Source organism: Chiloscyllium plagiosum, chromosome 35 (assembly GCF_004010195.1).
Source record: "Chiloscyllium plagiosum isolate BGI_BamShark_2017 chromosome 35, ASM401019v2, whole genome shotgun sequence".
NCBI lineage: Eukaryota > Metazoa > Chordata > Chondrichthyes > Orectolobiformes > Hemiscylliidae > Chiloscyllium > Chiloscyllium plagiosum.
The window spans coordinates 21,454,533-21,466,799 of NC_057744.1; the positions used below are offsets into that span (position 1 = coordinate 21,454,533).

Sequence of the window (12,267 nt, forward strand, 5' to 3'; positions counted from 1 at the left end):
TCTTGCTGATATGGGAATCAGGGGTTATTGAGAATAGGTGGGGATGTGGAATTTAAAGCATGAACAGTTGAGCCATGATTTTATTGAATCGCAAAGTGTGATGATGCAGCTCCATTAACAAAAGGGAAGGTTATGTTGTCCTTGCTTTTCTTCAAGAAGGGTTGTAAAACGCAGAGGTCCTGATTTGTCTGGGATTTGGGATCTTTGATTATGGCTAACTACCCGAGGCAACAATCAGGGCAAAGGGTGTTTATGTTTTTTTAAAAACAGTTGTACAATGCAAGGAGAGTGGCCAGTTCTCCCAGTTTGAGTTTGGTTTAGTTTTAGCTGGGGGCCTAAAGAAAGCTGCAACAGTAGAATGAGGTTCCATGCTTCAGCAAATGATCCCTGGCTGACCCTCTTTCTCTCTAACATCTCTTCTATAAGAGTTTGAATTTATATTTCTTGCCAAGAAGTGTGTTTATGGAATGTTGCAGGAAATTGGAACAGCATCATTAAGTTGTGATAGAGTCGGCTGGGTTTTCAGATAGGTTCAGCTATTCTATAAGTCTGTTCTCTTTTGTTTGTTTCATTCGGTAGTCTGTAAATAAATTCTGTTTTGTTTAAAACTGAGTGGTTTGACCAGCTGCATCACTCCTTGCATATCCACCTTACACCTGCTTAAAGCAACTAAAGATGTTAAGGTCTGGGCTACCTTCTTGAAATGTTTTGAGGGAGTCTGGCCTAGTCCATAATAAAAGCAAGCTTGAGGGGCCGAATGGTCTATTTCTCCTATTTTGTATGTTTGTACAGGTGAGTTTGCTCAAGGGTTCAGATTGAATGATTGTATTGGGCTTGATTCTCCCCCTACCCTTTTTCTCAATCAGTAACTTGAAACATAGAACATAGAACATAGAAGAATACAGCGCAGTACAGGCCCTTCGGCCCTCGATGTTGCGCCGATCCAAGCCCACCTAACCTACACTAGCCCACTATCCTCCAAAATCCCTAATCATCTTGTACACCTCTATCAAGTCACCCCTAAACCTTCTTTTCTCCAATGAAAACAACCCCAAGTGCCTCAGCCTTTCCTCATACGATCTTCCTACCATACCAGGCAACATCCTGGTAAACCTCCTCTGCACCCGTTCCAGTGCCTCCACATCCTTCCTATAGTATGGCGACCAAAACTGCACACAATACTCCAGATGTGGCCGCACCAGAGTCTTATACAACTGCAACATGACCTCAGTACTCCGGAACTCAATTCCTCTACCAATAAAAGCCAGTACGCCATATGCCTTCTTCACCGCACTATTTACCTGGGTGGCAACTTTCAAAGATCTGTGTACATGGACACCAAGATCCCTCTGCTCATCCACACTACCAAGTATCCGACCATTAGCCCAGTACCCCATCTTTTTAGCTACATTGAACTCCATTTGCCACCTTTCTGCGTGGTTCTGCAGCTTATCTATAATCCGCTGTAACCTGCCACATCCTTCCTCACTGTCTACAACTCCTCCGACTTTCGTATCATCCGCAAACTTGCTCACCCAACCTTCTAACCCCTCCTCCAGGTCATTTATAAAAATGACAAACAGCAATGGTCCTTGCGGAACACCGCTAGTGACGGCACTCCAAGATGAACCTTTACCATCAACTACTACCCTCTGTCTTCTTCCAGTCAGCCAACTCCTAATCAAACCTCCAACTCACCCTCAATGCCATACCTCCGTATTTTGTGCAGTAGCAAAACCTAGTCAGGTGGAGAGAAAACAAATCAAAATAACTGCTGAGGAAAATTATCACCTCTAGTCTGCAACACTGACCGCTCCTGGGTCAGAACAGTGGGTGGACTGAGCACACATTTACCAGTGGTAGATTGTACACTCATCACTATACAGTCTAAACGCTTTTACTAAATTGACACTCTTCTTTCAAATAAATACCAAATAGGACACTCAAGTGAAAGCATTCAGTTACAATCTGAACAATTCAGATAAGAGAGGAAGAGAGAAACTATTGAGGTAAGCCCCCATTATCAAGACCCACTCAACAGTCGGCCCTTCCAATCCCATGGGAGCTGAACTTGGATGATGCTAGTAAACCAAACAATAATAAAAGCCCGGGAATTACAGAACTGTATGAACAGGTCAGTGATAACACGGGAATCCATTTGAACGAAATCTTCATTGACAGAATCTTGCATCTACCCCCTTGTGTTGTGAGATATCGTCTGAACGTGAGTGGAGGAGGAGAAAGAAGCCGCTGTCTCCCGTTAATGGAACTAACCAACCAACACGTAACAAAGGCTCTGATTCAGGTCAGAGTGAGGGTTAAAGACTGTCCTACACCAGCAGGACAGGGTTTTAAATCCACGCGTGGAGTCAACCTGAGCGAACAATAGGAGGCTTGGTCAGATTGACATGTACAGTAAGTCTGAAAAGAAAATACGTTAGGGATGGTTAATTTCACACAGAGGAAAGGTTCTGTAGGTTAACCATCTCTAAAACAATAAATGGTTTCTCAACAAAACAGATGCCCGGAGACGACCGAGGAGCAATTACTATTTACTTTTGTAAAATAAATTGATTTTCAATTTAGTAATGTTTTGGAACGTTAACATTATTGAGTGAAAGAATTCCTGTTGATAGAATCAGTTTAGACATTGGACTTTTCCAACTTGCAACACAGCAGGTGGATAGCGCAAAAGTAAATACACAGGGGTTTAGCCTTCTGTTTCTGATTTTTTGAATCGTTAAAAACTGGGAGAATGATAAAAACATTGTTGGCTGTGCCAACTCTTCGAAAGAACCTCAATTTGTCAAGACTATCGCTCTTTCGAAAGATCCACACGGCCTGCATTCTTTCTCTTCAGGTACTGTCCAGTTTCCTTTTTAAATTACTGTTTTATCCTCATCTCCTCAGGCAGTGTACTTCTAATGTCCCTGGATCATGTTTAATTTGGTATATAGTTCTTAATAACATTGCTTTGTTGCTAAACATGGCTGACAGGCTTTGTGTTGAATCAGGAATGCGATTGACATCTCTACAATGTGTATGACAGATGTGAAGCAGAACTTTTTATTATGACGGCTCCATGCATCCTATTTGACCTTGTTTATCGCTCTCAATTTTCCATTGGCCTGGCCAGAAACATGCAGGAAATATTTCCAATGATTTTCTGACTATATCATTCAGGAAACGGAATGTCACAATTGAAGGAATTCTGTCCTTTTGAAAAAAAACGACAATGATTAATTCCAATAGATGACACAATCATACTAATGAGAATTGAGTTTAAAAAAAGATTGATGATACAAAGATGGTCAGTATTGAGGGTAAGAAGTTATCTTTCTCCAGGACTTTAAAATTCAGAACTTCTTCAAGATGGGCTTTTATTTTAGTTTAAAATTCAGATTCTTGGCTAAATAAACAATACCATATATAATAAATTTAAACATTTCAAAAAAGTGTTCATCAAGAATTTCTTAAAGAGCCTTTAGTATTTCGCCTGCACATTTTTACCCTGAGGAAACTCAAGCAACAGAAAAAGTTAGAAAAGAGAGATTTGAGGTGAAACCAATGAAATCCAAAGTACAAGTAAGAGGAATGCATGATACCTGAGTGATGAAAGGGAAACAAAATGCCTTACCAAATGGGTTATTTGTCAATTATTCTTGCAATTTTAAAATAACATTTAGAATTGATGATAATGCATGAAAAAGAAATAATCGACTCAATGGATCAAATTACTTAGCCATGCATTTTCAGTGCTTTTGTGACAGAAATGTTTACTTTGAAGAGGGTACGGAATAAGTCACAATAGTATTTCTCTTTGGAATAAAATTAGAAACCATTAGAAAAAGCAAAGCAGTTTGGGCAGCATATGTGGAGAGAAATAATGCTAACATTCTGAGTCAATCAGCTTTCCTCAGATCTTTTCTCTGGTTCTATTCATCCATTATAAGTGAAATTAATTTTTTAAAAATCTAAAGTTTACAATTCTCTGAAAGTGAAAGTATTCAGGTTTATTTAGAATGTTTTTAAGGTAGCCTGGACTTATATCAGCTTTTGGAGAGTTGCTAGTTGGAGCGTAAATGAGGCAAACGTAGTTAGTTTAGTATATGTACCTGATGACTATAAACTATCACAATGTACTATAAACAATATCTTGCAGTTCATTTGAATTAGTTTAGCACCTGTACTTAGACTGTGCTGAGCATTATTGCTTTTTTTCAGACCGATATATTTTCTTTATAATGGATAGATTCTCAGTAGTTATGTCCACATTTCCTGAACTATAACATTAATAACTGGTAATAAGCTCTACCAAAAATTCTTATGTCTAATCTGCATACAAATGAGACAGTGCAAGTGTAGAATCCTAGAAGCAGTTATTGGCTATTTCCACTACAGAGAGAATACATCTAAAGACAAAAGTAAAGGGATTATATTGGATACCACTTCAATCAACAACATAATTCAAGAGGGAGAAGGCAACTGGGGAAAAAAGTCTTATTTCTTATTTTATAAGCAGATACCAAATCTCATATAATTTAAGCTATAATAATTAAGATTTACCTGGCAAAGTAAGCCTATTGTTTTACTCCTAGCAAGGAGTACTTTAAGAAAATAGTGTATTCAATATCCAGTGCAGCATATATTTGTCCTCATCTTCCACTTCCAAAAGGAAGAGAAAGAAAAACCCATTGTAATGATGTATAGTTAGCCAGTGAAACTAAAAGGTAGGCAAGACATTATCTCCTCAATTGTATGACAGTCAGTTTTAAATACTGTAGCAGCATTCAGGGTAAAGGAGCAACAAAAAGGGAAACATTTAAACTAGCTGTCTATGACCTCCTGAACTATTAATCAGTCCATTCATTGCAATTTTGCCACATCACCCAGACAGGCAAACAATGGGCTGCTAAGCAACCTTAATTGAACATGACATTATTTGGTACCTTATAATTGGCAGCAGCTGATAAAGGCTGTAAAGCAAGGTCAAGCATGGTGGTTCTGAGGAGGACACTTCCAAAAATGGAAGATACCACTGTGGGCCTGTTTTGGTCCATGGATTTGGGCAATGATCCAGTATGGACCACACATAGGTGAAACTGTTACCTGTGGAATTTATCCCAGAAATAATGAGCTATCAAGAACATATGGACATTCAAGAGGTAAGAAAAACTCTGGAGTTAGGCAGTCAGCCATTTCTGTGCTGGAGGTAGTTCAAGCCTTACTAAAATAAGGAATCACTCTGCTAGTTAACCTGATTTTATGTTCCATTAGTGTTATCTTCTTAGAATTGAGTTTTCAGCATTACCTATTATATTTTGAAATACTCACATATTATCATGTATTTCTCTATTTAAGTCAGAGACACTGCTAAGAAATTAAGACATACTGTGATATGCTTATATTAGTGATGGCTTTCAATGTATTTAGTATTCTTTCTCAAATTACTGTTGACACTAGCATTGAAAGCAAAGAAGCTTATGTAAATAGTAGAAATTGAGACATTGGTACCAATAAGGGCTCATTGTGGTTAGTCAGAGTTACAGATACAAATACAGATTCAGCTTACATGTGCTCTTTTCCATTGAGCTGACTATTTTACTGGCAGTCATCAACCAGTGTTCCTCTCACAGTTAGGGGCAATTACTTACAAGCACAGCTAAAAAAAAAAATTAGCTCAAGGCATACAAGTAAACCTGGAGGCAGTCAGCACATTACAACATCTATGGAACAAGTCCTATATTGATAATTTACATTAGAAATGAATTAATGTTTATTGAACTTGTGCTTTAATTTTACTGAAACAGTCTCTGTACTCATGTTCTTGGACAAAAGGATGCTATTATATTTCCTTTATCTCTCTGTTTTCAAATCACCTCTTTTTTTGTTTACTTTAATCCCCATTCTGATGTTGGGGAATGGAAAATTCACTTCATGAAGTATTTTTAGCATTTTTACATTAATCATGTTTGATCCCCAAACATTTCATCACAGTTCCCTTAATAGACCTATATGATTTTCTTTTTACTCTAGAGTCATAGAGCTGTACAGGATGGAAACAGACCCTTCAGTCCAACTCGACCATGCTAACCAGATATCCTCAACTAATCTTGTCCCATTTGCCAGCATTTGGTCCATATCCCTCAAACCATTCCTACTCATATACCCATCCAGATGCCTTTTAAATGTTGTAATTGTTTCAGTCTCCACCACTTCCTCTGGCAGCTCATTGCATACATATACTGCTCTCTGTGTGAAAAAGTTTCCCCTTATTTCCTTTGAATCTTTCCCATCTGATCTTAAACCTGCGCCCTCTAATTTTAGATTCCCCTATCCTGAGGAAAAGAACTTGTCTATTCACCCTAGCCATGCCCGTCCTGATTTTATAAACCTCAATAAGGTCACCCCTCAGCCTCCGATGCTCCAGGGAAAATAGCCCCAGGCAATTCAACCTCTCCCTATAGCTCGAATCCTCCTTCTCTGACTAACATCCTTCTAAGTCTTTTCTGAGCCCTTTCAAGTTTCACAACATCCTTCCTATAGTAGGAAGATCATAACTGAACTCAATATTCCAAAAGTGCATGACCTGATAATTTTTCAAGATTGTCGTTTGCCTGACTAGTCTATGACGTCATTTACCTTCCACAAGTACAGATAATGTTATTCATATTTATTGACTCAATTCTCATACCCTTTCAAATAATGGGCCATCAATATGATCCTCAGACTCTCAGTAATCCAGGGTTGAATCTTTATTTTTAGTCAGGTTCTTTGGAGGGATTTCTGTCCTGAAGCCTGGTGAGTCTTCTCGCTGTATCTCTCAAAACTTGCATCATTAATTATCTCCCCCACTCCTATGGCATCCCTCATGTCTGATTTCAGCCCCATGTTACCACAAGCATTCCCAAAGCATTTCACTCCTCAACATAATCCTGAAATTCACCTGTATCTCTTCTGCCAGCAGAATCTTTAAAAGCCTATTGTGCACCAAGATGAGCACTGTCAGTCTGGAGCTGTCCTGCAAAGTTCAAGGCATTTGTTCTGGATATGGTAGACAGGGAAATTGGTGCCTGTGTGTGCAGGAATGTGGAGTGTCTGCTGGATGGAGTGGAGCCCCAGGACCAACAGTGGAGGCCACGACACCAGACCATGCCGCAGTCCCACCTTGCCACCCAGGCTTAATTAGTCTCAGCTCTCTGATGGATACCAAGTTTTGTAGTAAGAAAGTCAATGATTTTCTCCACTCCAGCATCATAAGTGTCACCATCTCCTCTTGGATACCTCACTTACTCTATCTCTTCCATGGTACTCACTTCTCACCATGACTCCTGCTCTACTTCACTCACTCTCACCAACCGCAGCATGACTAACCCAACACTCCCTCTGTGCTCCCTACTCACTCACTCAGAACACTTTCCTAATTTTTATTCACTCTCTTCAATGCCTTGACCTCACCGCTTCATATTCTCAGTGAAGTCTATCAATGTGTTCAAAACCTTTTCCAAAGAGTCTTCTCCACTTTGATCAGTCGCAAACCAGGATTCCCTATGAAGACATTTTATCTACAGGAGCTGGTTTGAAAAGGAACTTAGATTTCCGGGTGTTTAGTGAAATATTCATTTTCCCATATGCTTCTGAGAATGCTTCAACAATGATCTAAAGCCTCAGTTTGTGAGTGAATGTGCACAAGTGTCATCTGCATACTAAACTCTGTGATTGGAGAGGCTTTAATTTGTATTTAAGGTGGCATAGACTGAACAGTTTGTTTGTTCCATAGATTTGTCCCCCTGTTTATGGCAATTTGGAGGAGGTGAGATGCAGTATTGCAATGAGGAAGATGGACAATTAAGTTGATGCAATGCTGTAGCCATGTTTGACCCTAATTGTGGTATGGCTTGTGAGGTTGCTTTAGGAAGGATCACATTTGTATTTCATTGTGGAATCGGCAAAGGTCATGACAAATTTATGAGAGCAGGCAAATTTGAGGAGATATTCAATAATCCTTCACAGTTGGTAGACTTAAAGGTTTTTGTGAGGTTAAAAAAATAGTTGGTGCTATTCATGCCTTTCTTGAATTTGCCACTTAGAAAAGATAATGTTTCTGGTGCATCTCAATGTGAGAACTGCATGGTGACTTTGGAAAAATTCCCTGGCCAAGGTGAAGAGGCAGTTATGGTGATCTTCCATGTGACAGAATGTAGGGAGACTCCTCTATAGTTAGCACAATTTAAAACTTTGTCACTTCTTTTAAATAACATCCCAGTCACAGTATCCTGAGATCCTCTGGGATGTGTTGTGCTTCCAAAAATGGGAACATGAAGTTTTGTAACCAGGAGTGTATCTCTGTGTTTTGGAATTTTTAGCTGAGTTTCCAGTTGCTCCAAAGACTTTGTTGTCCTTTAACTGTCAAACGGCATTTTTAAACTTTCCTGCAGAACAGGATAGTGCTGAAACTGAACCAGGCAGAGTTTGGAGGAACAGAGTTGAGGATGTTCAAGTTAAGGACAGAGATGCAGTTGAGCTCTTCAAAATGCTCTCTTCAGTGAGTGCTGACTGTCTTGCTGACTTTGAACTCCTCTCCATGCTCGGCTATTATTGGGATGGGCCCTTGAATGTCTGGGCAACAGATCATTTTGACAACACTGATGAAACCATGTTGTATATTGTTGGATCATCTATGCTTTTTCTACCCACCATTTCTTCTTCATGCCAGGTTTTATACTCCACTGTATTGCTGCTGTGGTGTTGTCCAGTCAATGAAAGCTTTGCACTTATGCTCAACTAGGTCTGTGTTTCTTGCTCATCATGATTTTTCCTCAGAGAGAGACCAAGAACCTCTTTAGGTCCTTGTTATAATGGTTTTCCTGGTTGACCAGCCATTTATGGGAACACTGTAACTCTTGGTGGCTGGAGGTTAAGAAGTCATTTAGCTGATTGACGAGGACTTCCTTGGTGGTATCTGTAAGGCCGTCAATGTTTATTTTCTTGTGGCGTTGTTTCTGTTGCCTTCATTGTTTGGGAGCAGGTAGATGGAGATCATGGATTGGATAAGCTGGTCATCAATATCAATCATGGTATGGGTGATGTGGACAACTCTGTGGTCTCTTGCTCGAATGATAACATAATTGAGCAAATGCCTGTATTGGGCTTTTTTTGTGTCTTCTGCTTGTGTGTCTGGGGGAACAGATATTGGTGCTGACAAGGTCACGTCCTGGACATTTTGTCAGGAGTATCACTCCAATGAGGTTTGTTTTCTCTTTTCCTTCCTTGTCTATCTCATTTTCAGGAAAGAGAAGTGCCTTTATCCTATGGAAAAGTTCCTCCTATTGAGCTATCTGAATGAAATGTATTCTTTAAATAACTACTGACTTTGAAATGAAAAAGTAAGAAACTCATTTTAGATTTTGAGACCAACAAGAAGGAATATCATTAAAAATTCTTTTCTGAAAGAATACACTTGGATATAAGAAGGAAATATAGAGATTGATTGGAAAAATATTCTGATGCTGACAGACAAGTTATACCATTTTATTGTCTTCTATCAGGCCTGGTTCAGTTATATTGACTTGATCTGGTGTGTAATGCAGTTTAAATATTTATCTATCAGCTTACTGCAGCAAAGAACAGAACCCTCCATCAGACCAGATTTGAAAACATGCAGGATTTTACTGAACTAGCTTTATTAGTAGTAAAAAGGTAATTAGAATGTTTTAGTTATGTGCAATTACAGATTTTGAAAATTTTTTAAGCTTGTCACTTCTATGATATAGGTATCAGAAGACAGGGAACCTGTGGTTTGGTCATCATTAGCTCTTACTCTGTTACTTGACTTAAGGTTAAAAATCATGCAACACCAGGTTATAGTCCAACAGGTTTATTTGGAAGTACTAGCTATCGGACCACTGCTCCTCCTTCAGGTAGCTATGGAGCAGGACCATAAGACGCGAACTTACAGCAAAAGATTACGTGAAACTAAATTCGATGTCTTATGGTCCTGCTCCACAGCGTTCCGAAAACTAGTGCTTCCAAATAAACCTGTTTGACTATAATCTGGTGTTGTGTAATTTTTAACTTTGTCCACCCCAGTCCAACATTGGCACCTCCACATCCCTGTTACTCAAGAATAATAGCTGAGTACCTCATAGTGATGATTCTAATCATCACTAGCACCCAATTTAACTCCATTTGTTGGCAAAATGCGATCAGATAATAATTAGGATCAGTAACATGAGCCTTACTGTTAGATGAATATACAAAATTAATAGTGAAGAAGACTGAAATGTAATTCAAATCTTGCTCGTAATACTTTAGGTGCATTTTTGAAATTTTGCATGTTTCTTCTTTTCAGCAAGACCACAAACTTTCCACTAAAGAACTGGTAAAAAAGTATGAAACCAACCTTGTAAATGTGAGTATATTAGGCTTCGCAATTCAACCTTTAGACTTCACGAAACGCATTTTCACAACTTCTAACACCAGTGAATTGGATGTAGCCAAGAGTTGGCTTGTTGTATTACAATCTTGATAATTCTAAGATTTTATGCACTAATAAAATGAATTAACCAATGACTTGAATTTGTGAAACTTAGATACTGAAATTCCTAGTTTAAAAATATATAATTAACAATCTTTGAATTAACAGTAACTAATAGTAATTAAGTAGTAGTTAGTTAATAAGTAATTAAGTATGTAATTAAAGTAAGTAATAAAAGGTGAATGAGATGATGAGAGTCTGTGGGTGGGTGAATATCATTAAAGACTAAAAGTAGTCAATATTTTAGCCAGTGTCACATGATTGTGTAATGGTCTTGACAAAATCATACTCTTCAAGGCTGTTCACTTGAATTTGTATCTTGTTGCGTTAGATTTGTATGGGTTATAGTATTGTATTGTGCAAAAACAGGTGCAACCCAATCAGTCCTTTAAACATTTTCTGCTTTTCACTCAGATTATGACTGATCTTTACCTTCATTCTTTTTATTTGTCTTTGATTCACATTCCTGATACCCTCTGAATTACAAATGCCATTGACCTACAATGACAGCCTTTTGTGGGTCAGAGAACTTGTAGGGGTGAAAATTTCCAGATTTCTACCACCCGTTGTGTTGATATGTAAATTTTAAGGTTGCGCAACCTTGTTCTGGATTTACATCCACATTATACAATAAAGAACTAACTTGTTTTTATCTATTCAATTAAAACCTTTTCATAATGTTAAAAATGTCAATTATTTCACCCTTCAAATATCTAAACTCAAATGAATATAGCATTAGATTATGTTGTCACATGTATTCAAGTGCAGGGATTCAGGAGTGCAGTGAAAAGTGTACAATGTTGCCATTCCTGGCACTATCATAGTTACAAAGGCACCTAGGTACAAAATCTGAAGTACAAAGCATAAAAAATAAAGTTAAAAGTTCAGTATTACAGTTCTTTTTTTAGCCACGGGCCTGGAGAGTTCCATGCTGGACTTTCCCCACAAGGGCTTGCTCTGTCCTCCATGCTGCCAGCTTGCTACCCACTGCCAGAGTCCTGCCCAGGCTCGCCAGCCGCATCGCTGCTGACCACTATCCGGGCTCATAGTGTGTCTATGGAACTGATCCTTATAATGTAACATTTACACTGACACTATTCTGGTATGTCTCTGCTGAACCAGCTCAATGACCACTTTACCTTGCCTAAGGTGCGGTGTCTAAAGCTGAGTGCAGCACTCGGACTGAGGCTGTTTACCACTCCTCAAAGCTGAGTGCATCACTCCTCAAATTTTGCCTTCCCTCCCACTAGCAGTGAAGGCCAACATTTTACCACACTTTCTGACTACCTTTTGGTATTTGTGCTCGTATATGTAGTGATTTATGTTCATTTCACGTATGTTTTAAAAAATCTTTATTTGACAAGGGGCAAGAATCAACTAATACCAAATTACTAAATAACTGGTTTTGTTGATATCAAGACAATTTCACCAATAAAGTTCTTATTCAAGAGTTTATTCTCCGCAATAAGGTTGAATAATCTTTAAATTGAGGAGAAAGTGAGGACTGCAGATGCTGGAGATCAGAGCTTAAAAATGTGTTGCTGGAAAAGTGCAGCAGGTCAGGCAGCATCAAAGGAGAAGGAGAATCGACGTTTCAGGCATAAGCCGTTCTTCAGGAATGAGGAGGGTGTGCCAAGCAGGCTAAGATAAAAGGTAGGGAGGAGGGACTTGGGGAAGGGGCGTTGGGAATACGATAGGTGGAAGGAGGTTAAGGTGAGGGTGATAGGCCG

The 12,267-nt window shown here is 38.9% G+C and overlaps 1 protein-coding gene across 8 annotated transcripts in view; it reads left to right on the forward strand.

The window, feature by feature from the left end:
* The first annotated feature begins 2,140 nt into the window (after window positions 1-2,140).
* Window positions 2,141-12,267, forward strand: part of LOC122540695 (potassium-transporting ATPase alpha chain 2-like) — a 118,556-nt gene continuing 108,429 nt past the window's right edge. For 7 of the 8 annotated variants that reach the window (XR_006309383.1, XM_043676799.1, XM_043676804.1 and 4 more), the window contains exons 1-2: window positions 2,141-2,860; window positions 10,352-10,411. Coding sequence is in view for 7 of the 8 variants with exons in the window: in XM_043676799.1 (XP_043532734.1) it covers window positions 2,756-2,860; window positions 10,352-10,411 (165 nt within the window). In the remaining variant the exon portion in view is untranslated. Of the gene's footprint in view, window positions 2,861-5,026; window positions 5,166-10,351; window positions 10,412-12,267 lie in introns of those variants that run through there. The other variant, XM_043676802.1, reaches the window with a different exon arrangement.